Genomic DNA, 23970 nt, shown 5'->3' with positions numbered 1-23970 from the left:
AAATAAAAATCTAATCTAGAATAAGTGTGATATGGCCTATGGAGGTAGATCTAGTTAAGATCAATAAATGAGGAACAGCCATTCTGTCCATTTTCTTAACATGATCCTCTCCTTCCCTAGGGCTCCCAATCTCTCAGTGAAATCCAAGTGCTGTTATTTGGAGCCATCCACCAGAAGTGCTACACAGCCCAAACCTGAGTGCATTGATTCCACACTGGGTAGTGACACACTGAGTAGGGAGGGAAGAACATGCAGCTGTTTCTTTTTTTATCATCCTCCCTTGCTGCTGATGTCCAGTAAAGTGACTGAATTCATGTTTTCTGACCATAAACCTCTCACCACTAAGTTATTTTGTTCAACTGTTGAAATCAAATGTAGCTCCATTGGTCCAATGTGACAATTTCAGTCCAGCTGGCAAGCTCCTGTCACTGGCAACATCTTGCTCTTGTGAGTAAGAATTCACATAAAGCAGAAGAAGAAGAAGAAGAAAGAAACCTGGGCAAGGAATTTTAAGTCCTCACAAATAAGCCAAACACATGACAAGAATTTCCAGAAGACACAAGAATGAAAAGCTTTTTACTTTACAGGTTTTTTTAACATTACTTTCCAGTCATACCCACGAGATAAAAACAAAACAGTGTATTTGCACATTTCTCACACTTAAAGTTCAAGAGAATGATTCTTGATATGAATCACTGATATTACAAAACTATTTTTGTGCAATATGCCCTACACATCTGAATGTATATACATTTAAGAAGATCAGAAAGATAAACTTGTATTGTATATAGCTGAGTATAACAAAAGGAAGCCGGGATGTAAAGCTTCAAATTTCCCATGCCAAACTTTGGCAAGGGAAGTTTGGGAGCTGATTTTGAAGAATACCAATAGTTCAATCAAACTCTGGCTTTAATACTCTAATCCAGTTTGGATGCAAACTGAAGCAGGGCAAGGTACTTTATTTGGGGCACATTCAGTGCCCCATATCAGATGAAATGCTAGCAGGAAAAATTGCCATATCAAATGTAGTATCACAGGGAATAAAATCAATGCAGAAGATTGCCTGTATCTGAAATGACTGAACAGACACACAGAGTGATTGAGCAGAAATACCAGAAATCCTTTAGATCAGACCTGCAAATTTAAACAGATTTTGACTGCTAAATCATAATCCTCACATCCCCTTATACAGTTAGCACACATTATAAACGATAAACAAAAGTGAGACATTAAGACAGCTCAAGGTTTGAAATTTTTTTTCTCCCCCTCTTCTATTTAGAAGCTGTTACTATTTCCATGATTTTTTTGTTTATATTGTAGCAGTATTGGACATGACATATATGAGTGTGTGCTTTGGGACTCTTCTATTACCTGGACTGTGCTAGTGAACAAATGCTAAAGGCCACTTGAAACAGCTTTCTTGTGTTCTGACTTGAAATGATTTTTTTTTGGCCTATACCTCTTTATTTTTTGCTTGAGGCTACTGACTTAGAAAGCAAAGTACAGACATGTTTCAGAAAAATAGGCTTCTTCTGATAGGGTTGTTTTCTTGTCTTTTAAGGGAAAGAAGCTTTAAATTAATGTGTAGTATTTAATATCTTCATGTGGAAAGCAAGACCCCACTAGAGGTAAATTTAACTGACTTGAGTGGGACCACAATTTCAGCTTTAAACAACAGGCACTTGAAAATTACAATTAACTAACATCTGTAAGTGGGTAAAAACTGAAAAACACTGGGAGAGGTTCAAGTTCAGGAATAAGCATTTGATTTGATTTTGATCAGCAGCTGAGGACAAAGAGCTGCACAACAGCTATAGAAGTGTTCAACCACGAAACAAGAGCTAAGACAACCACTAAGGTGGGTTTAGTTTTGTTTAAAGTGAAAGCTTCAGAGCACCAATATGTCACCAGACTGCTTGAAAATAATGGCAAATCTGTCCCAGTGACTAATCTTTCAGCCCTGCCAGCACTCAGAATTTAACAACATCGAAATGGGGAAAGAAAATAAAGTCACCTTGTCATTCTGAAATGGACCTATAATCAAAACCCTTGAAGTGGGTTCATAGAGAAGTATCAACCCCACTAAAACAGAAGGCAAGCTCAGCTTGAAAAGAATAAAATACATTTCGTGATCCCACAAAATACCAAATGGCACATTCCATATCTCCTACAACACTTAGTCATTTATTTGGAATTGTCAGTAATTTATACTGCTTATTTGCAGGTCTGCCTGCAGCCTTACAGCCTCCCACTGTGATTTTGTCAGATTCCAAGCCTAGCAGGGTCAGGTTGGGTTAACTCTGGTGTGTAAGACCAGCTGCTACATTTTACCCTGCAGACAGCTGCCTTTCAAAGGCAGGTAAAGCATTCCACAATTTTATGAAGTCTCAGGAATAAGTCAGTCACTAGAAGATTTTCCTCAATACTCTTTGCAGGATTCAAACACACCTATTTATTTGTGTAATGTATTTGTGGCTTTATGGCATCAACATACAGCCACCACACTAAACACAGCATTTCTGATTGCTTATTACCAAAGTCTTCTTATCAGGACTGAGTGATTAAATTACTTTTGCAAAATAAATAGTTTTTCAGTGAAGGCAAACAGATTTTGAAATTTGTAACTATGCAGCTACATATTTGGGCTCAAAATTCAAGCATAAGCTAATGAAATGCATCACTAAACAGAAATCATACAAACAGCTAGAGGAGACCCTAATTTGGAGAAGGCAAACCAGCCCACTGAATTCATCATTACTCTTTAAAGTTGAACACCTACTTAAATATTTGCAGATTTGGCAACTCTAAGCATTATGTCTGCATATTTAACAGAGCTGATAGTTACCTTATTTGTTACAACTACCAGACTTCTACCAGTTTTCTTTATTTTAAACTCCTTTGAAAAGAAGGTATTTTCCTCTCCTCCTTCCCAAAGCTAGCCTTTTTTCCTCTAGTTTTCCTATTTACTAACATCAAAAAAAGCACCATGCAGAAAGAAATATGTTTAAGTAGATCTATTTGAAGAGACTGCTGCAAGGAATCTGGTTATAAAACTTCAGTTGATGTCACAGATTGCTACACCTTATTGTATCATACACAAGAATCATAAGCAAAATTGTCAGAAGGCAAGTGAACAGAAAGATAACGTGTACTCAGCTGGCTGATAAAACCAGTACAAAAGAAAGGAAAGGTTATATATTTCTTTTACCTCAAAGTAGGAGGAGGCCAATTGCTTGAAGAGCTTACTGAGTTCTGCAAAAACTGCTGGTTGCACTGGGGCTAAGCACAAATGTGAAAATAAGGATTCATTGAAATTATTGGACTGGCTTTCATCCCTGTGGTTACACAGTATGTGTACAGCTAAAGTGGAAGGATGCCACCAATTTCAGTAGACTTTTCAGAAAATGGAGTGGGGCTCAGAGAGGCAATGATTTGCCTCACACTTAATTTTCTCAGGCTCTCTGGGAAACTGCTTTGACACATACAAGGGATCAGATAAGTAGAAACCATGGTTTGTCATGAAGATAAGAGAACCAGGTGGGGGGTTATTCTGCATTTCTGAAATATGCTGAAGCAGTATCTTCAATCTGAACATGATAAAGCTTTATCAGGATGAGGACTTCACAACTTCATTATAACAACAATTTGTTCAAAGCTTCCAGCAAGGTATCAAAACCATAGCATCGCCACACTGTCTGCTTAGTACTTCTGGCCAGAGAAATTAGCTAACCATTATATTGACTCAATCAAAATAATGCAATTTAATTCCATGGTATTTTACATAATAATGGTCAGGCTACTGTTTTCCTGAAAGACAGCATGACATTTACAAACTAAATTAATTTCTGTAGCACCTATAAAATGGTAAATGCTCAATATAAAACATTAACCTCAGGTTTCAAATAGCTCTTTCACATAATGCAACTTGCTTTATACAATACCTTTATTTCCTGTGTTAAATGACTATATCTGCTTTACATTAGTGTTTATCCCTTATGTGGTGTTTCAAGAGGCTTTGTTCAGACAAAATTACACTTGTTAATGATCTCATGTCTACCAGAAAAATTAATGTTTTTAGCTAGGCTTTAAGCTTGCTGGAAAGATTATACTGATCTGGTAGCTATCCACCACTTTCTCAGGAATCCAAACTCTTTCTAATCTGGTATCTGTAAATGACTTTCCTTGGAATCCAAAACAAAAGAAGCACTCAAAACATCTCAAAACAAACTTTGGAGAGATATACACCTCAGAAAAGAAGCTTGCCCTGATTAGGGGAAAATGAGGAAAAAATATGATCGTGCAGCCTGCAAGTCACAGTGGAGAGTGTTGTACTTGGGCTTAGCCTCAAAGCCTAAGAGACAAAATTCCATCTTCCACAGTATAAAGAAATGATCCTGTAGGGTTATAGAAGCAGAATATCACTGTTCTCTTATTTTAATATTTTGAGATCAACTGTAATAGATTTCAAAATTACTACACTTCAAAGAGACTATGGCACTTTGCTTTAATGTGGGTCCTAGAAAAAAAACATTAAGTGCACAAAAACTGGACAGCTAAGCCTTCCGGTTCATGTGAGATTTGTATTAGATTCCTTAGGTAAGAAATGTATTAAACTCATTACTTGTTTCAGAGATATTGAAATAATAATTGTCATTTTGTCAGTAATGTTAAGTTTTATGGTAGACACAGCAATGAAGAGAATCTGCATCTTCATCTCCTATCTAGTCTCTTGAACTGGAAGTAGAGATTTTCCTTCAGCTAGGCAGACTTGAAAAACTCCACTTTTTTTGGTGAAGCTGTGTTTAGAGAGCTTAAATAAATACTAACAATTACAAGTTGGGCAGACTGCTAGAGAAACCAGGACTCAGAAGTAATCTCTGCACTTCTGCCAAGGTTATATCAGTTTTCAGCACTGGTTCACTCTTTCAAGTCCTGTAGCCCCAGACTGCAGGGATTCCTGGGCAGGCACACCAGTTTTCAGTGTGCCAGGTTTAAGATGAAAATCAAACTGATCACATCATCATCAGTTTGAATAAAACAGCTCTGCTCTGCTATGACTTACTAGTTAGCAATATTTGGTAGCAAACTCACAGGTCTTGGAAGAACTTGAACTTAAAGGGAGAAAATATTAAAGATATCTATTATAAAAGGAGAGGAGAAAGATTAACACTAGGAAAAAAGAAAGAGGATGGACAGCAGAGGTGACAGAGTGAAGAAAGAGCAGAAGGTGCTGCAGAGAGACACAGCAAGATAAACCAAAAGAGAAAGAGAGATGGAGGAGGGAAAGTGAAAACAAAATCAAAACCACATAAACCTGAGGATCAGCATCAGGGGGAGAGCATGGACAGTCCACAGATGAGTGAATCATTTCAGACAGCACAGAGCTGGGCAGGAGGTCTTTGTACAAACCCTTTGAAGGAAGGGTCTGTTTGCACAGGGCCTCAAAGAATTTGTGTACAAATGCAAAAAAGCCACACTTTCAGGCTGACAGATGCTCTGAGGTGGAAGATTTCTGTAAAGCTTTTTTAGTAGCAGAGTTTATAGCTGTTACAATGACACATAGCTTCATTGTAATTTTCCATGTAAAAGGAGGCAAAAAGATTAAAAAAACAAAACTAACAAAAATTCTCCACTTCACCAGATAAGTGAGTCAAGTATAAAAATATTCCCAAGCAAATGACAGCTTTTTAGTTCATCTTTACATCAAACAATGACAGCAGTTTGCATGACTCAGACAGATGATTCGGCTGTTGTCCTCTCAGCTCACTCCAGAAGGGAGGGAAGGAGAGAAGTAGTTTATTTTTAAGTATGCCTTACTAGCAAGATTATTATGAGAAACCCATTAAAATGTTTTCTTTCCTTGAGAGATGAGTTCTCGTTTACAATCAACTTTGGAGATAAATAAGAGTAGGAGGGTTCCTGGGAACCTGGAGACAAAGCAGGAAGCCTTAAAGAACAGAAAGAACCCATTTTGAAAATCTGAGATGTTTTAATTCCACTAAGATCTCTTTATCTAGAACATGAACCAAAATATTTTACAACTAAATCTCTTTCAGGAAGCACATCACCTATCCCCATATTGTTGATGAATATGTCAAATATAGGATTTTAAATGTCAGTGCACAGTTTCCAAAGGGAGAGAGCACTGCCTGAAGGATAATCTATACTAGTAACAGCCCTTTCAGAAATACTGACTTAACCTTGTGTGAGGCAGGAAGATATTCTACCTGGTTTGCAGTGACTTATCATGAGGCTAAAATAGTCACCAAATGGGTAAAAATCAAAAAACTGGTGACCAGAAGGAAAAAATGAAGGGCACTTAATTATTTCTACTTTCTCTACACCACACTTAGAAATGGAGATAAGGAAACATCAATTTTTCTTTCTCAAAGACTCTTTTCAGCTCTAGTATCACATTAAAATTCATAACTCCAGAAATCATGAAAGTTTGGCCTCTGTTATCACAGTGTATTATTTCCATGGGAGAGTTCAACATGTTATAAGGGAATCCTACACAGCTCAAATCACTGCAAAATACAGCAGAGGAGCAGATGGAATATCAGCTATTTCTGAACAGAAACTGTAACAACATCATAGAATCATAGAACATGTCTACCCTAGTTGATAGCAAGGAGAACAGTAGAAAAACCTGCTTCTTTTGCTTCTTAATATATCTTTGTTGACAAAGAAACTCTCAGAAAACAAGGTAAATTCATTCTATAGATTACGTCTTTATAAAATGTGCATACAGGTTTGGCAGAAAATGCTTCAGATTCTTCTCTGAGAATAAACAGTAAAACTTATCTAACAGGTTTATATTTAGGCATAGAACTCTGAATATTAAACAATACTTTGTGTAATTGTAAATAAGCATGTGAATAATTTTCATATAAACAAACTGCCAGAGACAGTTTTAATCTGGGTTGGTTGATTTTTAATTTTTTTTAACTCAGGCTTTTTTACCCTCAGAATCTCAGTAATAGGGGCATTAGTGCTTCATGCTGCCAGAACATCTCAAAATGCTAGTGGATCCTTTCCACAGAGATCTCAAGCACATTAGGATTCCTCTTCCAGAGCAGTCATCCTGCTTGCTGCAGACACAGAAATCCCAGTGCTCTCTTGGAATAAAATTGCCACAAGTGCCAAATGATTGAGTGGCCTCTCCCACTTATGTGTAGCCCTACCCTGGCCAATTATCAACACTCTCCCAGGCACCAATCTAGGAGCCTTGCCAGTGCTACAGGGATAAAAGCAGAGCCTGTGGATATTGGATATTCTTTTTAACTCTGGCTGGTAGTTTGTCATTTCATTTGTTAAGTGAGGTTGGACATGACTTTTAGTTTGACATTTTCTTATTGTTTTTATTTTCCAAATTACAGTGACAGCTCCTACAGCTTCACTTTTGGGAATTTGTCATGAAACCGTGAAGCATGATCCAAGGTCTATCTCTGAAAAACAGACTTATTTTTCTCATATTCAGTGGGGTAAAAACAAGACTGTAGAAATTAAAAATCCATATATGTTGCTTTGCTTTTTATAAAGTGGAAGCTGAAAATCAAAATAAAACCATTTATGTAACAGAAATGATGAGGCTGAAATGAAGGAGGAGCTATTCCCACAGTGTTCCAGCATTTGCTATTTGTGTACCGTGGAAGTGAAAGATAAAAGAAGTGCTCTTAACTAAGCACAGGAGTGAAATCAGTGTCAGATTTACAAGGAGTGATGAACTGGAAGACATGGAGGGAAGGCTGGGTAGTTGCTGTGTTCTGTGCAGGAATACAAAGGAAATCACCAACCATCTCCTGCCTCTGTGGCCTCTGAGTACAGGCCCAGCAAAAAGGATTTGCAGTGCTCAGGAAGGGTAACCAGGCAAAGGCTGAGACTGCTGCTGACATATGGAAAGGAGGTGGGAGGAGAACGAGCTGCATGATCACAGCAGGGTGCAAATCTTCCGTGGTTTGATTTAACACTGCACTTGTTAGAAAGTTCAGACAGGCAGCAGTGCCCCCAAATCAGGAATTCACTCTATAAACAGTGTTATGGACAAAAGTGAGCAACAACTTGCATTCTGCCTTTCCCCAGAAAGAAACAACCATAGGCAGCAAATGAAAATTTGCTTTATGAAATTCCTTTTTGTTTTGCTTCCTGTCACTCCTCCCAGTTGTTAACAATATGTTATTTACTCCCTGTTGTTGGATGTCACTGGTTTTCCCTAGCACCATACCAAGCACATTTTTCATGTTGTGTTGCTGAGCAGTCACTTAATGATCTTTTGCAAAAAAAAAAGTCAAGTCTCCCACTCTCTGTACATTCCTGAGATACGTCTCCCACGCTTTCTCAAACCACCCACAGCCACTCAACACACACCTAATCCCCTCTCCTCCTGCCACCAGCAACACCAGTACACAAGTACTGGGCTGCTGGTGGCAGGAGGAGAGGGGATTAGGTGGCCTGAATTTCTTCCTCAGCTTTTTGCACAGTCATGTTAGTGTAAGTTACAGTCTGAGCTGGGAGGAACAATTCCCAACCCAGCAGGTAGCTGTAAGCCCTGTCATTATGGGGAGCACCATGTAATTCTTCAGCTCCTGAAGGCAGCTGGAGTTTCGAGCAGCACAGCTGCATTCACTTCAGACCCTGGGTGATGGATATGGCATTTTGTCTATTCCATACTTTCAGCAAATGAGAAGCATCTTCTGAAGCTATGAACATGCAACTAACAGCCATTGAGGTGGAGTTCAGCAATCACTATGAGGAAAGGCATCTTAAAAATCCACTGAAAGCTTCAAAAACAAGGGAGAAAGCAGAACTCTTCTGGGCAAAGTTCCTACAACTCGTGGGCCTGTTGGCTGAAGTGGCTGTAATAAGCTAATAGTTTCTGGAAATTCTGGAAACTGACTAAAGTTTCAAACAGCTTGGGCTTAATTCTGCTATGGGGCAACTGAAATTATATTGCTTTTGTAACTCTTGTAACTGAATACTGAAATGGTTGTGACTGTTTTGATAAACCCTAAAGTGAAAATACTTCAGCTAACTTAGAAAAGGCTATTTCTGAATCTGAACTGGTTTAATGGGATATGCAGAAGGAAAGGGAGTCCCAGGAAAAGTCAAACCCTGTGCAAGTGCTGTTCTTTCAATAAACTTAGCTTAAGTTTGTCTGTAGTCTGAGCAAACTACTCTTAAGAAGAGTAGCACACGAGAAGGCAGAGAGATTTTCAACACAAAAAGACCCCATACTGACATGGTTGCTTTAATTCAGTTCTACTACTGACCCTGTGAATTGGAGAAAAAGGTTAATTATTTGTGTTATAAAATTTATACTGGTCAGCAGTCCTTGGAAAAATCACAGGCCCCAGTGAACTCTCAGCTTTTGCACAATCAACTTAGGCAAACACAAAACTACTGCATTCTATCAACTATTTACTGTGAGGAGATATAGGGGAGTTCACAAAAGAAAAAGAAAACACAGCTCACAAGATATTTAAATTTACAGTTCAGCATCTGGAGAAAAATAGGAGCTATCAAAGATAATTTCATCTGTTATTACAGATATCCTCCAAAATATTACATACATAGAGGGAATGGCATTCCAGTTCTCACAGAAATATTTTTTGTCTGCATCCATAGTCTTCAGGGAGAAAGAGTGATACAGTTTCAGAGAAAGAGAATATCCAGTTCATTGTGACTTGAAAGTGAATACAGGTCATCTCACAGAGGTAAATATCTCAACATGGGTTCATTTATCTTTTTTAAAAAAAAGATAAAAGCAAAAAAGAAAATGTGATCTCAACTAGATTGGATGGTTGCAATAATCCATTCAGTTCCTTCGGGATGGAGAATACCATATTTCTACTTTATCAATGAAAACCAGATTTAGCTTATTTTTCTCTTCAGCAATCTTCTCCTTGCTCCTACCTCTCCTTAAAATCAAATATTTCTAAGATTTGAATTTGGAACATGGAATCACGCAATTAATCAATCAGCCTTTACATCCAGAATCTCATCATTTTGAACATTACCTCATACATATCTCAGTGATTGTGCCTGCTGGGCTACCACTGCCTTCTAAAAAGATTACATGGACCAAAAGAAACCACTTTGTTTTGCCCTCTGGCTTTCTAAGTGAAACAAGTGTCATGGTGAAATGCTGACAAAATCCTCTCATGTTTTCCAGCTTTGAAAAATTGCAGCACCATGTTCATGTTGGAAGCACACAAGCGAAATATATATCCAGGGTTTTTTGATTTGTTTTGTTGGGGGTGTTTTTTGATTAAGCTACAGTACAATAGTTACTGAAATTTGAGCACAGAACAACTAAATTGTTCCCTGCTGTGCAGATATAGACCAGGGGAATGGAAAGATCTTAGGGACATTTTGCTGTACTTCCCTGTACATAAATTCATACATAACAGATTTGAAGTTTGCAGAACAGTAAAGGTTGAAATTATCTTTTTGAAGCACAAGACATGAGCATCCAGGAGGTATTTTGTAAGTTTAAATATTTTCCATGTCCTACACACTAAATTACACCAACTGTTAGAAATTATCTTCCTACTTTACTACTGCACCACTGTATTGGAGCATCATTTAAGGGAACAAACTTCTTTCCAAATAAGCTTGCAGCAGCACATGATCACTCAATGGATGCTGTGTTTTAAACCAAGCTTTTGCCATCTGTTCCTCTGCTAATTATGAATGCTACAAATACCCACAACTACATTGCAAGGAAAAAAGTGATTAAAGTGCATATATTCTTTCTGCCATGCATCTTCATCGTTCATCTCAAACGAAAAGCAACACCATCCACCACACAAGTCCCACAGCAGGAAGACCACAGAAGGGCAGATGTTTAGAGCTCCTCATCTGGCAATCAGCCATTGGTGATTGCTCAGAGTCCAAAATGTATTGTGTACACTCAGCAAGACAAGCTTAAATCTGTGCAAAATCACACACACATCTGAAGTGGGGCTTGCCAGCAGCTTTGCTCAAAGAGCTCTGCTGTCCAAGTTAGGATCACCCAGGATGCTGCTCAGCAGGTAAATAATTTTCAGATGCATCCTTCCTAAATCCCTGTTCTCCTCTCCTTCTAACCCTAGCACCATCATCAAAGTGTAATTTTGGAATTCCTTGGAATGAAGTGAAACATGGTTTTCCTCATCTACCTTTTTCCCATTCTCTCTGTGTTTATAGATTCATTGTCTGCTATACGTGCAGACACGTGTCATGTTCTCATTTTGTCTTTCTGCCAGGTATTTTCCATCAGGAGAAATCACTGGGCTTTAGTTAAGATTGTTCCAGACATGGTTTCTCACCTAATGGACCATGTCTCCATTTCAGTCATGATTCCTCTCTCTGGATCCACTAAATCATCCAGCATTCATTTGCCTCTGACGCAGATTGTATGCTTTGTGGCTTTGGGATTTTTTTTGGTATTAGGGGGGCTTTTGTTTGATTTAGTTTATTTTTTTAGTTTTATTTTATTTTATTTCCTTGCATCTATAGAAAGAACTGAAGAAAACACATTTATTCCATCATCGCTGTTTCAGTAACTCCTAATTTCAGGGACCTTCAGCTTTAAAATCAGCCATGCCTTAAGGATCTTACGGCATCTTATTTTATATCCACATCTCTCCTTAGTGAGTTCAGATTTTATAGACAACTCTGTGTCATTCTGGAGGGAACGCATCAACTGCACCATCCCTGATATATCAGTAATGGGTTTGCAATTATGGTGGCAGGTTTCAAAATTGCTTCCTATTTGCAGCTTCTTTTTTTGCTAATGGAAACTGCAGCACATGCCACATCTGTCTGTATTTGTACATTGCCCTGCTGTAATAGAATATTGCTCGTTCTTGATTACACAGGGACATAGTCTGCCATTAAAGTGTGGATGCAGTATCTCTACAGAAACTGATGCTAAGGTTGTGCAGTTACTTAAAAAAATACTGATAGCAAAATATGGCCCATAAGAAGTTGTTTGGATTTCTTTTTCCTTTACATACTGAGATAGGACTATTCGTGATGCCATATGTTACTTTACAAGGGGAAGTTTCAATATATTTTATCACAGTTCTAAAATTGTTTATAGTAGCTTTTTGTGAATGTTCAAAAATTGTTGATCTATATCCATTAAAGTTCCTTGTACTCATGTTCAGTCTTCTTTTCTCTTTTACAGGCAGTGCACACAGATAGGAAATGCTTGCTCACAATCTCCAACAGCACTATCTCCAGGGGAAAAGGATTACATTTCATCTCAGGTTATAAGTTCATTACAAGTCACAAAACCTTTGCTCTGCTGAGCTTTTTAACTTATTAAGATAAGACACATGCATAAGAAAGAAAGCACTTCTTCATCAGAAGAGACAAAGGCTTTATAAAAACGAGACTAAATATAAAAACAGACATTTGTGTCACATAAGGATCCTCATTTCAGTCCATCTTGCCTCATATTCCATTGAAAATAAACCCTTAAGTGTCTTGTTATATCCAACTTAACTTTGTTATATAAGCAGGAAGAGACTAATAAATCTGTGGTCACTGATCTGAATCACTTCCTTATGAGCAAATATATCTGGTTTACCAGCTTCCTTCATGCTGCATAACTGCAGTTCTACACATAACTGACAGTATGCAGTATTTTAGCAGTTTATATTTATTCTAATTAAATGTGGCACAATTTCTTTTTGGATGCTGCTGTCCTGAGTGAACCATAATGTAGAGATTCATGGTTATGCTTAAGGAATACTGCAGACAATTCTGTATTTAAACCATTAATTATCGTATGTTTATAGATATCCCCACTGAATGCAGCACTCCAGTGTACTTTTATTAAAACAGGGAGGTTTTAGATAAGTTTTTAAAAGATCAGTAGGTGTAAAGGACCTGAGCCTCATAAGTTTCACTAGATGTAGTTTAACATAAAAATAAATAAATACGGGAAATCTATTCTGCCTAATATCCCTGCTTTAACAGGAAATACCTAGTCTCCCTCCAATATGCTACTCACCTAGCACTAAATAAATAATAAATAACATTTAGCTAGCATAGAAGATTGCTTACCCTGACTTCACATAAAAAAAAAAAAAAAAGGGAACAAAATTTATCCCTTATATATCTCGAGTGAAGTTAATGTTATCAAACAAGAAATGAATCTGGGCCAATAAACACTGCTGTCAGATAGTGGCACATATATCCACACAGACCTGTTAAGCTTTGTCTTTCTGTATTCCAGCACAGTTCATCGCTCTGCAGAAGAGCACTGTCCTGGGACTTGCATGACATAAATTTTGTTGTTATATCTGGCATTAGCTTGATGGATAACTCTGAACCAGCTTTATCCTCTGCTTTCACATCTGTCTAATCTAGAATACATCCCCATGTGCCTAACCATGTCAGAAAAGTGCTTTCCCACGTAGTACGGGATGCCACAAAAAGATTCAGGAATTTCAAGTGAGAGGAAGGGTCCTCAACTCGCGCTTTGCAGCCTGGTCCCCTGAGCGGCTCCAGCCCCGGACAGCTCCGGGCAAGGGATGGCCGATCCCCTGAGCGGCTCCAGCCCCGGACAGCTCCGGCAGGGCATGGCCGATCCCCTGAGCAGCTCCAGCCCTGGACAGCTCCAGGCAGCACGGCCGGGCCCCTCAGCGCCTCCAGCACCTGAGCGGCTCCAGCTCCAGGCAGCACGGCCGGGCCCCTCAGCGGCTCCGGGCCCGGACAGCTCCGGGCAGCACGGCCGGCTCATTGAGATGCTCCAGCCCCGGGCAGCTCCGGGCAGGGCATGGCCGATCACCTGGGCGGGTCCAGCACCGGCCAGAACACAGCCAGGGATCCCTGTGCGGCTCCAGCCCCGGACAGCTCCATGCAGCACGGCCGGGCCCCTGAGCGCCTCCAGCACCGGACAGCTCCGGGCAGCACGGCCGGGACCTGAGCGGCTCCAGCCCCGGACAGCTCCGGGCAGGGCATGGCCGATCACCTGGGCGGGTCCAGCACCGGCCAGAACACAGCCAGGGATCCCTGTGCGGCTCCAGCCCCGGACAGCTCCAGGCAGGGCATGGCCGATCCCCTGAGCAGCCCCAGCCCCGGCTGCCCCCGGTGGACCCTCGGCAAACCCTGCAAGAGCCAGAGCTGCACTGTGCTCTGGCAGCAGAGCGGGCACTGGTGCACGTACACGGACACAACCGACAGAGCTGTTCTGAACAGAGTGTTCAAAGTACAACAGTCTTGTTATTCACCGAGAAATGCCAGGGAATTCGGACTTCTCTCAAAATGATTTTTATAAATATTTACCAATTGTAATCAAATTCTGCCAAGAACTTCAACGTCCCTAGTACACACAGAAACACTATTCTAAAAGCAATGTTTTCTACTCCCTTGAAGAAACAATTTAGCCTAATTTCTTCTTAATCCTACAAGTATAATTTTCAGCCTCTCTCCCATTCTCTAACATTTAAGCATCCCCCCACTGAGTTCCAATGACTGCAGCTGCTTTTACCTTTCTACCTCAACCTGCTGTCCAGGTTCAAGTTCTCTAACTGCTACCACTTGAAGAGAAAGCCAGAAAGGCCAAACACTAGAAGACACTACGCAACACTAGAAGACAGTGCTGGAATAAACTTCTGAAGGGACAGTGGAATGCAGGGAAGGAAGGATGAAGACTGATATCCAAGCTAAAAACCACACAAAATTTATGCTGTGCAATTTCAAAGGAAATTGTGTACACAGCTGAATTTCCTGATTAGACAATTTCAAAGCAACCTGCAGAGACAGACAAGTATCACTTACCTCTATCAATCCCCGTGTTAGTCAGAACTCAACTGTAAGCGTGATATATTGAAACCTTTTTCAAAAACTAATCTGAAAATAGTTGCTCTGACAGTAATTTTTAATAAAGTATTTTTCTACCTACCTAGGAGAAAGCAATCAGTGAAGTAAATTTATGACACAAAGTTCATTAAGAGGACAGCTAAGATCACAGAATTAATTGAAGTCCCCGTGTACCTATTTAATGAGAATGATTTTCTGTTACCCAGGATTACAAGCCAAGTCACAGAAGTGACAGATAAAGACCAATCTACTCCCTGCCAAAGCCACTATTGAGTAGCTTAGCAATTTATCTGTAAACTGAATTTTGAATCATATCTTAGCCTTGAAAGTCATTAGACATTAGCTGCTCAGTCCAAATGTGTAATTCAATTTTAGCTGCCAACCTGCTACAGCAAATCCCCCAATGATAACTGCTGGAGTTATCTAGCTGATGACAGACTGCTTACTCAGAGTTAGGACTTGGTAACTCCTCAGCAAAAAGTCCCTTTCTAAAGCTGGAAGAGTTAAGTGGTGGAAGTACAGAAAATTAAACTGGAGGTAGCAGCATCACCTTAATTTTACTCTGTGTCAACTCTTCTTTCTTGTTTTGGTTGAAATCTATAAAATGTGTACTTTGTAGACTGCACATGTTTGATTTTCAGATAGTTTGTTTCTTCCAGGGAGCTTCTTCTATTTATACTGGTGAAACACCTGATCTTTCAGGTTTTTCCAATTCCACAATGTCCTCCAAAAGGCAAAGAGAACTGTTTAATTTAACTGGTCTGTCATGTACTGCATTCTTTGTCTAAAAGAGCAGGAAGATAAGCAATACAAGAATCAAATTCAAGCTTCACTAATGCCTTTAACAATTTGGCAAATTTTTGACAATCAGTTTCAACATAACCAAGACTTTGAACAGCTCCTTTGGACAAATCTCTGTTTTGGTTACGTAAAGAAAGGAATACTCAAACAGTCCTTGCATAAGCAGATGTTATCTAAAAGAAATAGATTTTCATACCCCAGATGTAATATTTGAAGTCCACTTTCCTCATGAAGTTCTACTTCTTGTAAAAGCAGCTCAGCTGCTCCACCCCAAATTCAGACAGACTTGCATTTTACCCAGAAAACACGCACAAGTTGATAAAGACACTGGCTGGAATTCTATGTCTCTAGCCTCATGGTTAAAACTGTAAGTATAAAGCAAATAGTTTAAAATTCTGAGAAATCCCACCCCATCCCCACATCCCCCCCCACCCCCCAAAAAAAAGAGGTGATAATCTCCCCAATGGTCAAAACAGGGTATCATAAATTGGTTTTAACTTGTAATTTTTGGCCCTTGAGAGTAATGGAGCTGTTTTTCTGGACCCTAACTCTGGACAACTTACCTAAAATAAAAGTAGTATCATCTACCCATAGACACCTGAGCTTGATAGCAGCTCTTACACTAACAAACATCAAAACTCAGCCTCCATATGTCAGTGTAATATAAAATGACCCATTTTATATTACACTGACATATGGCTCATTTGTGTGGCATTTTTTCCTTTTTTCCTTTTGTGAATTTCTCAGGAATCTGACAAAATTACAATTTAAATTTGGATTAAAACAAGCCCCTATGGAAAATAAATCCACTGGGGGGTGGGGCACAATGACAGGATGGGGCAAGCAGTAGAATACAAGAAAGGTTACTCTAAAAATGCATAAAACATGTTGGAGAAAATGTTAAATCTACAGAATTTCATAGCAGGGATATGATTTGTGACTGCAGTCTGCAGAACCCTTCTGTCAGTGAGGAAACTATTAAAGTTATAATTTGAAACATAACACAGAAACTAACACCCTAGTTTTGTACTGACCTACTTAACTTTAGAGTCTTAGGTAATTCCTAGGGAAGCTGGATAAGTGTCAGTTAATTAGAAAAAGCTGGCTCTCTGTACCTTCCTTAAGTTAATTATTCTGACATAAATGCTATTATTTTTCCCCTTGTCCACTGTAAAAGGAAAGCGTCAAGTTTGAGAAGGGCTTTTTGAAAAAGCATATCTCCTCTGTTGTAAGAAGCTGATTATGCATTACACTTGCACAGATTCAGGTTCATGTTTTCCTAGTCTTTTAAATTTCATGCAAGTACATCTCAGCTGTACTTTTCAATCACATTTATATTCCAGCCCTGTCCCCCTGTTGAGTAAGAATTGCTCTAAGAGACAACCTATGCTAGGACTGCCTGGGTAGACTTATAAATCACATTTCAACTCTGTTGTACTGCAGATCCACTGGAATACACAGACACAGTCTTCACCTTCAATTAAATCTCAAGGTGGGCTTGGAATGATGATCTCCTGGGAAGGCAGCCTGAGGTGCCTGTGTCCTGTCACAACCCAGCCACTTGGTACATCCATTACCCAGCTAGCAGATATTCTTCAAATGTACTGTAACCTTCCTTATGACTAAATTCACTACAAATAATTAGCAGGACCTGAATGGTTTCTCCAGGAATGTATGTATTGAATGTACCAATAACTGCTTCACAGAAAAACCTGTGCTTACATTTGAGGTAAAAATAGAAAAAATATGTTCTGTTAATAAATTGTTGGCAGAAAAATACTTCATTCTTCCTGTAGCTCTAAATACAATATGAAAAAAAAAGAAAATGTGTTATCAAGTCCCTGGTAGCGAGACCCATTGAAGGCAGGTGTCTGCCAGGGAAGGGATAGCAGAAAGAACCCATTCTACAGAAATGACCTCTCACCTCAAAAATCCCACCAGAGCAGGAGATATTTGAGTGTCACAGATCAGGTGCCACCAGAATGCATGGATAAGGAGCAAGACAACATCCAGCAAGGGGCTTTAAATCTCATAGACACATGATATAAAAAACCAAGGCCTTTAGAATCTTGCCACAATGCTGGATTTCGTGTCCTTTTCTCAAGAAAGATTCTGAAGAAAATACACTCATTTGTAATGACTTTTGTTTGAGTAAATTAATATATTATATTATTTTAAAACAGGGTCTTTTCTCCCATGATGCTGAAAGGCCTTTGGATCACCAACTCCATAAAAGTCTTTCATTAATTTTCCTGATCAGAAGTGCTCACAATATTCATAATTAAGTGGTCCCTTCTATACATTGTACATTTTTACTTCTTCAATAGAAGCAGAAAACTTTCATTTTCTGCATTCCTACAATATATTTGCTCTCCTCAGAGTAGCATTACTTTTGCAACTTAGAATAACTCTGCAAATCAATGGAAGTACACAGGCTTTCCCTCTCATCTACTTCAAGCTGAGCTGCCAGGACCCAGAATAAATTTGTGTTAGCTCTCAATTCCATGACCTTCCACTTTGTACTTTTAAATTTCATTTCATTTCTATTACCTGAGTTCCCAAGGTCTTCCAATTCTGCCTGCTTGGCATTCCAACCCTTCTCAGTACTGGTCATGTTTTCCAACTCCCTGCTATCAAGTTTCACTACCACACTTCTAATTTGGGGCTAAAAAAATCAGAGAAAGGTAAGAGCCAACAAGGGGACATGCAGTGAAGAAGTGTGAAGAGCCAGACCAAAGGACAAAGATCAGTGGCAAATGGAACAATGCAAATCCCCCAGTTCCTAATCCTGTATTTGTTTTGTCACCTAACACTGCACTTCTGATCAGGTGTGAGGAGGAATTTGCAGGCTCAGAAAGGTGATGTACATTATTAGCTGACAAAATTGTCCCTTCAGTGGTTTGTGTCAGAAGTCTAATATCTATCTAACCTGTTGATAACCATCCTCAGCAGGATAGTTATGTGCAACTATTAATCCCTAGTAAGTCTGAGCAATGGGTACACACAGATGATGACATATCATGCCTCACTTTTTAGGCTTGGACAGTCTCAAAGCATCTCCAGGCATAAAATGCATGGAGGTTTTAACATGATAGCCTGAACTGAAACTCTGTAAGCAATAAAATTTAGAGAAACAGCTTAGTTAATGTTCAGAACGTGGTCTGGCAGCCTGCCATGCATAAACATGCTCTGAAACCAGAGTTCATGCCAAGATTCTTAGCTTTCAACTTCACAGAAATTCCTTGTGTGGTTTATACTAGATCCTCTTAGTTCATTTAACTTTTTTCTTCCTTTTTGCAGTTTATTCCATGGCTAGTTTAACTTGTTACCTTTTCATATATAAGCATTAATAATGTAACAGACATAACTCCAAGCAGAAGTAATAGAATTAGTCCGTTCATACAAGTTTGATTAAAGACAGATCTAACACCAAAATGACATTTATTCTGCACCTTCTGTGCCAAGCCTCTACGAGCACAATGAGATGCTGCAGTGTGACCTGTTACAATAACATGTATGCTTATTCCCATAATAATAAATGCTTCCTAAGGCTCATAAGAATTCACATTCAGCTACCAAATCTTTTCTGAAGCTCCTCTCAAGCCAAAGGATCCCTCTCCACAGGTTTGATCAAAAGATTGAGGTCTTCATATTTGGGTTCCTGGTATCAGAAGGTCTAATTTGACTTTCATAATCCTGATGTCTGCTTTTCCAAGCCTCAGATCTGCACAAGGGAAATAGCTGGAGGTCCTCCCTAGAGAGTGCATCTTGCTTACTTTTTTCTTTTTCTAGTAATAATTACATTGATTTAATTCTTGTTTTTTAGAAACTTACTAGTCAGTTACTTAAGTATGTACCAAGCCACATTCAATATATGGATTAGGTGAATATAAATTCCATATTAGCACAGATTCTGAGCTCCGTCCTTTCTTATTTACAGCTTCAACATATAGTTGTGAGGAAGAAAAATACTATTATCCCCAGCTACAAAATGAAACTTAAGACACAGCTAAGATTTTGTCATGTATCACACGAAGTCCATGGCAGACAAGGAAAAAGGGGTGAAAGACAGACTGGAATAACAGGTTTGGATTGCACTGAAAAATTATTAATACCACAGACATTACACTGTTATTGATGCTGGGCAGATGGAAAATATACAAGACTTTCAACAACAAATGTTTCACAACAGATCAGCCACACTGGTCTTACTATTTATTCACAGCTGTTTGTTTTTAAAGTGGAGAACTTAATCAACAAATTGTGTTCAAATCACAAGAAAAGATTGTGTTGTAAACTGTTGTTTTAGACACATCCCTTGAGGCCTTTGGAAAATGATGACACATTTCACACTACTGAATTCAGTCACATTTAAAAACTTAACATGATTCTGTGGCTGTAATGCAGATTTCAAATGAAGTGTACTTCTGTGCCCTCTTTTCACAGAAAAGTAGTGACTGCTGAGACAATAAGTGCAACTGCCATGCTGCCTTTGCCCAAAAGAAATATGGATCATACAAAAAAAAAATTTTAAAAATCAATCAATAGTTTCTCCTCAAATTAGGCCATATTGGCCCATAGCTCAACAAGGCTGACCAACCAATTGATTTTGAAAAGAATAACTGAAAAAGTTGAGAAATGCTTAATTTAAAATTTTATATTCAATTGCACATCATCTGGGTAAACAACCCTCCCAGTACTGCAACTTTATGACAGATTCATATGCACATCTGTGTGTGCAGATGTTTGTGCTGCTGCACATAAAGTGGCCACACCCACTCAGAGCTCTGAGCATCAAATCTCAGCTCCACACCTTCAGTGATTTTCCCCACCATCCAGAAGGGCACAGTCATGTAAATATTTGTGCAAATATGTTTATATAACATGACATAAATTTCAGAGAGCAGCTAAGGGTAATTGTGCTAATTACTGCAACATTGCCTCTGCTGATTTACGAGGCTTCTGCCCTGGAGTGACTGCAGTGTCAGGTCCAAGAAAGTTTTAACTGCAACACCACTTCTGCACTCCTGCCTCCTGTGCAAAGCCTACGCTGAGAACCTCATGTAGACATGATGTCTATAAAATTAGTTTATTGGTTTGGCAATGAGGGGAAGAGGGAAGATAATTTTCCTAGAAATCAACACTTATCCATGAAATGCTGGCCTAGTCCATCCACAGCAATTAACACTCTTATGATGCATCTCATCAGGCAGCCTTTTAAGAAATGTTTTAACAAATATTTTAACAATCTGTCCCCAACAGCACAGCCATGAAGTAAGGACCAGATTTCTTCCAATCACATCTCTGCATGCAAGAAGTGTGCTGTCACTGCTGTACCTGCTATGCTGGCAGCAACTCTACCTATGCACGGCTTCATCTGTGGGCACAGAACCTCTCATGGAAGATTATGATCCAGTAATTCTATCTGGTTGAAGACAATTAATTAAAAGCTTAATTACATATGTAAGCTTTTTATATTTTCTTTTTGGAAAAGGATTAGTAGGAGATGATTACTAGTCTCTGTTAATTTGCTCCATAAAAGGTTTCATGAATAATCATATGTAAAATGCTAGTTTTGAAGTGATTCAATAGAACCGTTAAGATGGCCAGATAGAAAGATACCTAAGCTTTGATGAACATTGTATTGCTGCTTTTGCTTGGTAGACCACTGGTTAAGGTTGGTTTTACTTTTCCATACAGTGATTCTTCATACATAAAAGAGTTTTGAGGCTTTATGGAGTTTTTTAGCATTTTCAGAAGGTCTAAAAAGACATTCTTAGCCATGAAATCTTAAAATATGAGAGATATTCTTCACAAATATTTTCCACAAGAAGAGGAATAGTTTCTCTGGACTTCTGAGACTGTGTCTTGGAAAAAGGGACAAGAAAAGAAGCCCCAAGGACTCCAGCGTATGGAGAAAAGAAAGAGGGAAGCAGAAAACATAAAAAATGCATAAACTTAAATAAAACCTTTAAACCTTGCGATTAACATGAGGCCTCCATTTGGAAGTAGACTGTTGAAAGATTGCTTGCTACAAATCTGTCTCTAGTTAGAAGTGTTTTCAGATTAATGTGTCAATTTCATTCAATTTGCCATTTTCAAATGCTGTTCAATTCTCATGTCAAGTCAGATGTAGAAATTAACAAGTGAAATCCTCAACCTCTATTCCTCAGAAGACTAAACCAGATATTTACGAAGATTCCCTTGAAGTCTGGTAAATCTAAGAATCCATTTTTACAGTGGAATGCCCTTTTCTATAAGAGAACTCAACTCAGCAGTCCCAGCAGGAGGATGTGATCAGTGACTGCGCGTGAAGACACACTCCAAGGCAGCTGTTAATTGGTACCACTGCTAAGGCCACACTCTGTTATGCTGAGACTCCGAGCAGCATTTCTCACACAGAGATGACCAAAACTACAGAAAAACACAGGGAGAATAAGCTAAGCAGGGACACACCACATTTAACTGCAATGCTTTGACTTCCCCTTTGCAAAGTCAGATCTCATTTTACGATCACAGAGACAAAAGCAGAGCATGAAAGTTTGACTTGTTAATATCCCATAAAGGACCAGGATTCCTAAATAAACAAACAAATTCTTACAGAAGGGTACTACCAGAACTAATAGCCAGCTCTAGTCTTCCCTTTCCTGGAGTCTCAGTGCGGCCACGGTGCACAAATCCCAGAAAATAAAGAACATTTAACCTCACTGTGCTCATGATCAACACGATCAGTAAGGCTTCCATCACACAGTATTGGGCAGACTGAAGCAGGATTTTCTGTGTGCTCCAGAAAAGCTTCTTCAGTGAACAGACAGCAGAAGTACAAGTATCTACTTAAATATTACTTCTATTAAAAAAAAGTTGCATTTCCCTTTCTGCTGTCATTGACTTAATACGCGATTGTATTCAAACTAGGGGAAGTCTAGAATTTATTTTGAGCTTAAGAAATTAATTTGTTTTATACAGATAACACATCTTGAAAATATCCCTTTTTTTCCAGACTATAAGGAAAAAAAAACGAGCCAAAGCACTGCTTCCTCCATGCTTTCTCCACTATACCAGCCTCAAAGATCTCTACAGGCAGAATTGACAATAAAATCCTTTCCACAAAAACTGCAGGCACAAAAAGCTTCGCTGTTTACCACCTTGTGGCTTGAACTGGTAAGTATTCCTTCTTACACACACATCATTTCATCATTTTTCAGTTACCAGACTCTTAAGCAGCAAGCACTGAAACTTCACTCAAAGTTCCTCCCCAGAGGAAAATCGAATACCATAAGAACAGCGAGACTGACACGGAGCCCAAGCCGCCCCAATCGATGGGGTAAATCGAGAATGCCAGGACTGTCTGTCCAGCTCCCAAACAGCTCTGAGCATCCTTCTCACAGGCAGCAACCGGTTGCCCAAGCTGCATTTCTCTACTACCCACAGCCCTCGGCAGCCAGCAGCCCCCTATGTCAATGCTACGGTCAACGGAACAAGAAACATGAGGTAAAGAGAGAAGTACTCACATCCCGGAATTTGTTCCAGTACTTGTCTTTATCGTACTGCGAAACGGTGCTCAGCCATTTGTCGTTGTCCAGGAAATTGCCATGATTGCTGTTACTCGTGATGATTTCAGGATGCCGGCTCTCCACTTGCAGGAAGCACCAGGCAGCGATCACCAGCACCCCCGACATCTGCAACGAGAGGAGCGGAGCGGAGAGAGGAGCGGCGAGGGGCAGCAGGGCAGCGGCGGCTCCTCGGGCGCCGAACTTTTGAGGGGACCCAACTTGGGGCCACTCGCCCTTCACGGCCCTCGCCAACTTCTGGCTGCGGAGCTGCCGGCTCCGCCGAGACCCACCGCCCCCCCGCCCAGCCCGGAGGGGCGGGGATCAGCATCAGTAACAACAATAATAATAACAACAATAAAAACAAAACGGGCCGCTGGGGCCGGGCGGGGAGCAGCCAGGGGACAACAGCGGTACAGAACCGCAGCCAAGCCCCCCGCGGGCGCAGCTAGCGCTGGCTCCGCGAAGTTTGGCTGCCAGGGCGGAGAGGAAGCTCCTACCTCCGGGCAGAGCCGCCGGCCGGGCTCCCAGCACCGTGCGCCGCTCGTCCTCCTCCCGCTGCCGGTGCCGCGGTGCGCTGTGGCTGAGCCCTGCGCGGTGCCGCTGACCTGCGTGCGGTGCCGCTGCGCTCTGTGACTGTGCTGTGGCGGTGCCGCTGCCTGTCTATCTGCCTGTCTGTCTATCTAGCTGTCCGCCTGTCTGTCGGAGCCCGCGCGGAGCCGCTGCCCGTGCCGGGTCCCGAGCCCGCCGTGTCCGTGTGGCGGGTGCGCGCGGGGCGGGCGCGGCCGCGGTCTGGCGCCCC

General features: G+C 40.1%; 1 protein-coding gene across 1 annotated transcript in view; it reads right to left on the bottom strand.

Annotated features, from left to right (window-relative positions):
• Positions 1 to 23905, bottom strand: part of SPOCK1 (SPARC (osteonectin), cwcv and kazal like domains proteoglycan 1) — a 271707-nt gene extending 247802 nt beyond the window's left edge. The window contains exons 1-2 of the mRNA XM_041482122.1: positions 23669 to 23905; positions 23130 to 23297 (exon numbers count right to left, since the gene is read on the bottom strand). Of these exons, the coding sequence (XP_041338056.1) occupies positions 23130 to 23297 (168 nt within the window). The 5' untranslated portion in view covers positions 23669 to 23905. The remainder of the gene's footprint in view (positions 1 to 23129; positions 23298 to 23668) is intronic.
• Positions 23906 to 23970: the final 65 nt, after the last annotated feature.

This window comes from Pyrgilauda ruficollis, unplaced genomic scaffold (assembly GCF_017590135.1).
Source record: "Pyrgilauda ruficollis isolate IOZ18807 unplaced genomic scaffold, ASM1759013v1 scaffold57, whole genome shotgun sequence".
Taxonomy (NCBI): Eukaryota; Metazoa; Chordata; class Aves; order Passeriformes; family Passeridae; genus Pyrgilauda; species Pyrgilauda ruficollis.
Note: the sequence above shows the minus strand (reverse complement) of the source record. Positions and strands in the feature narration are given on the sequence as shown.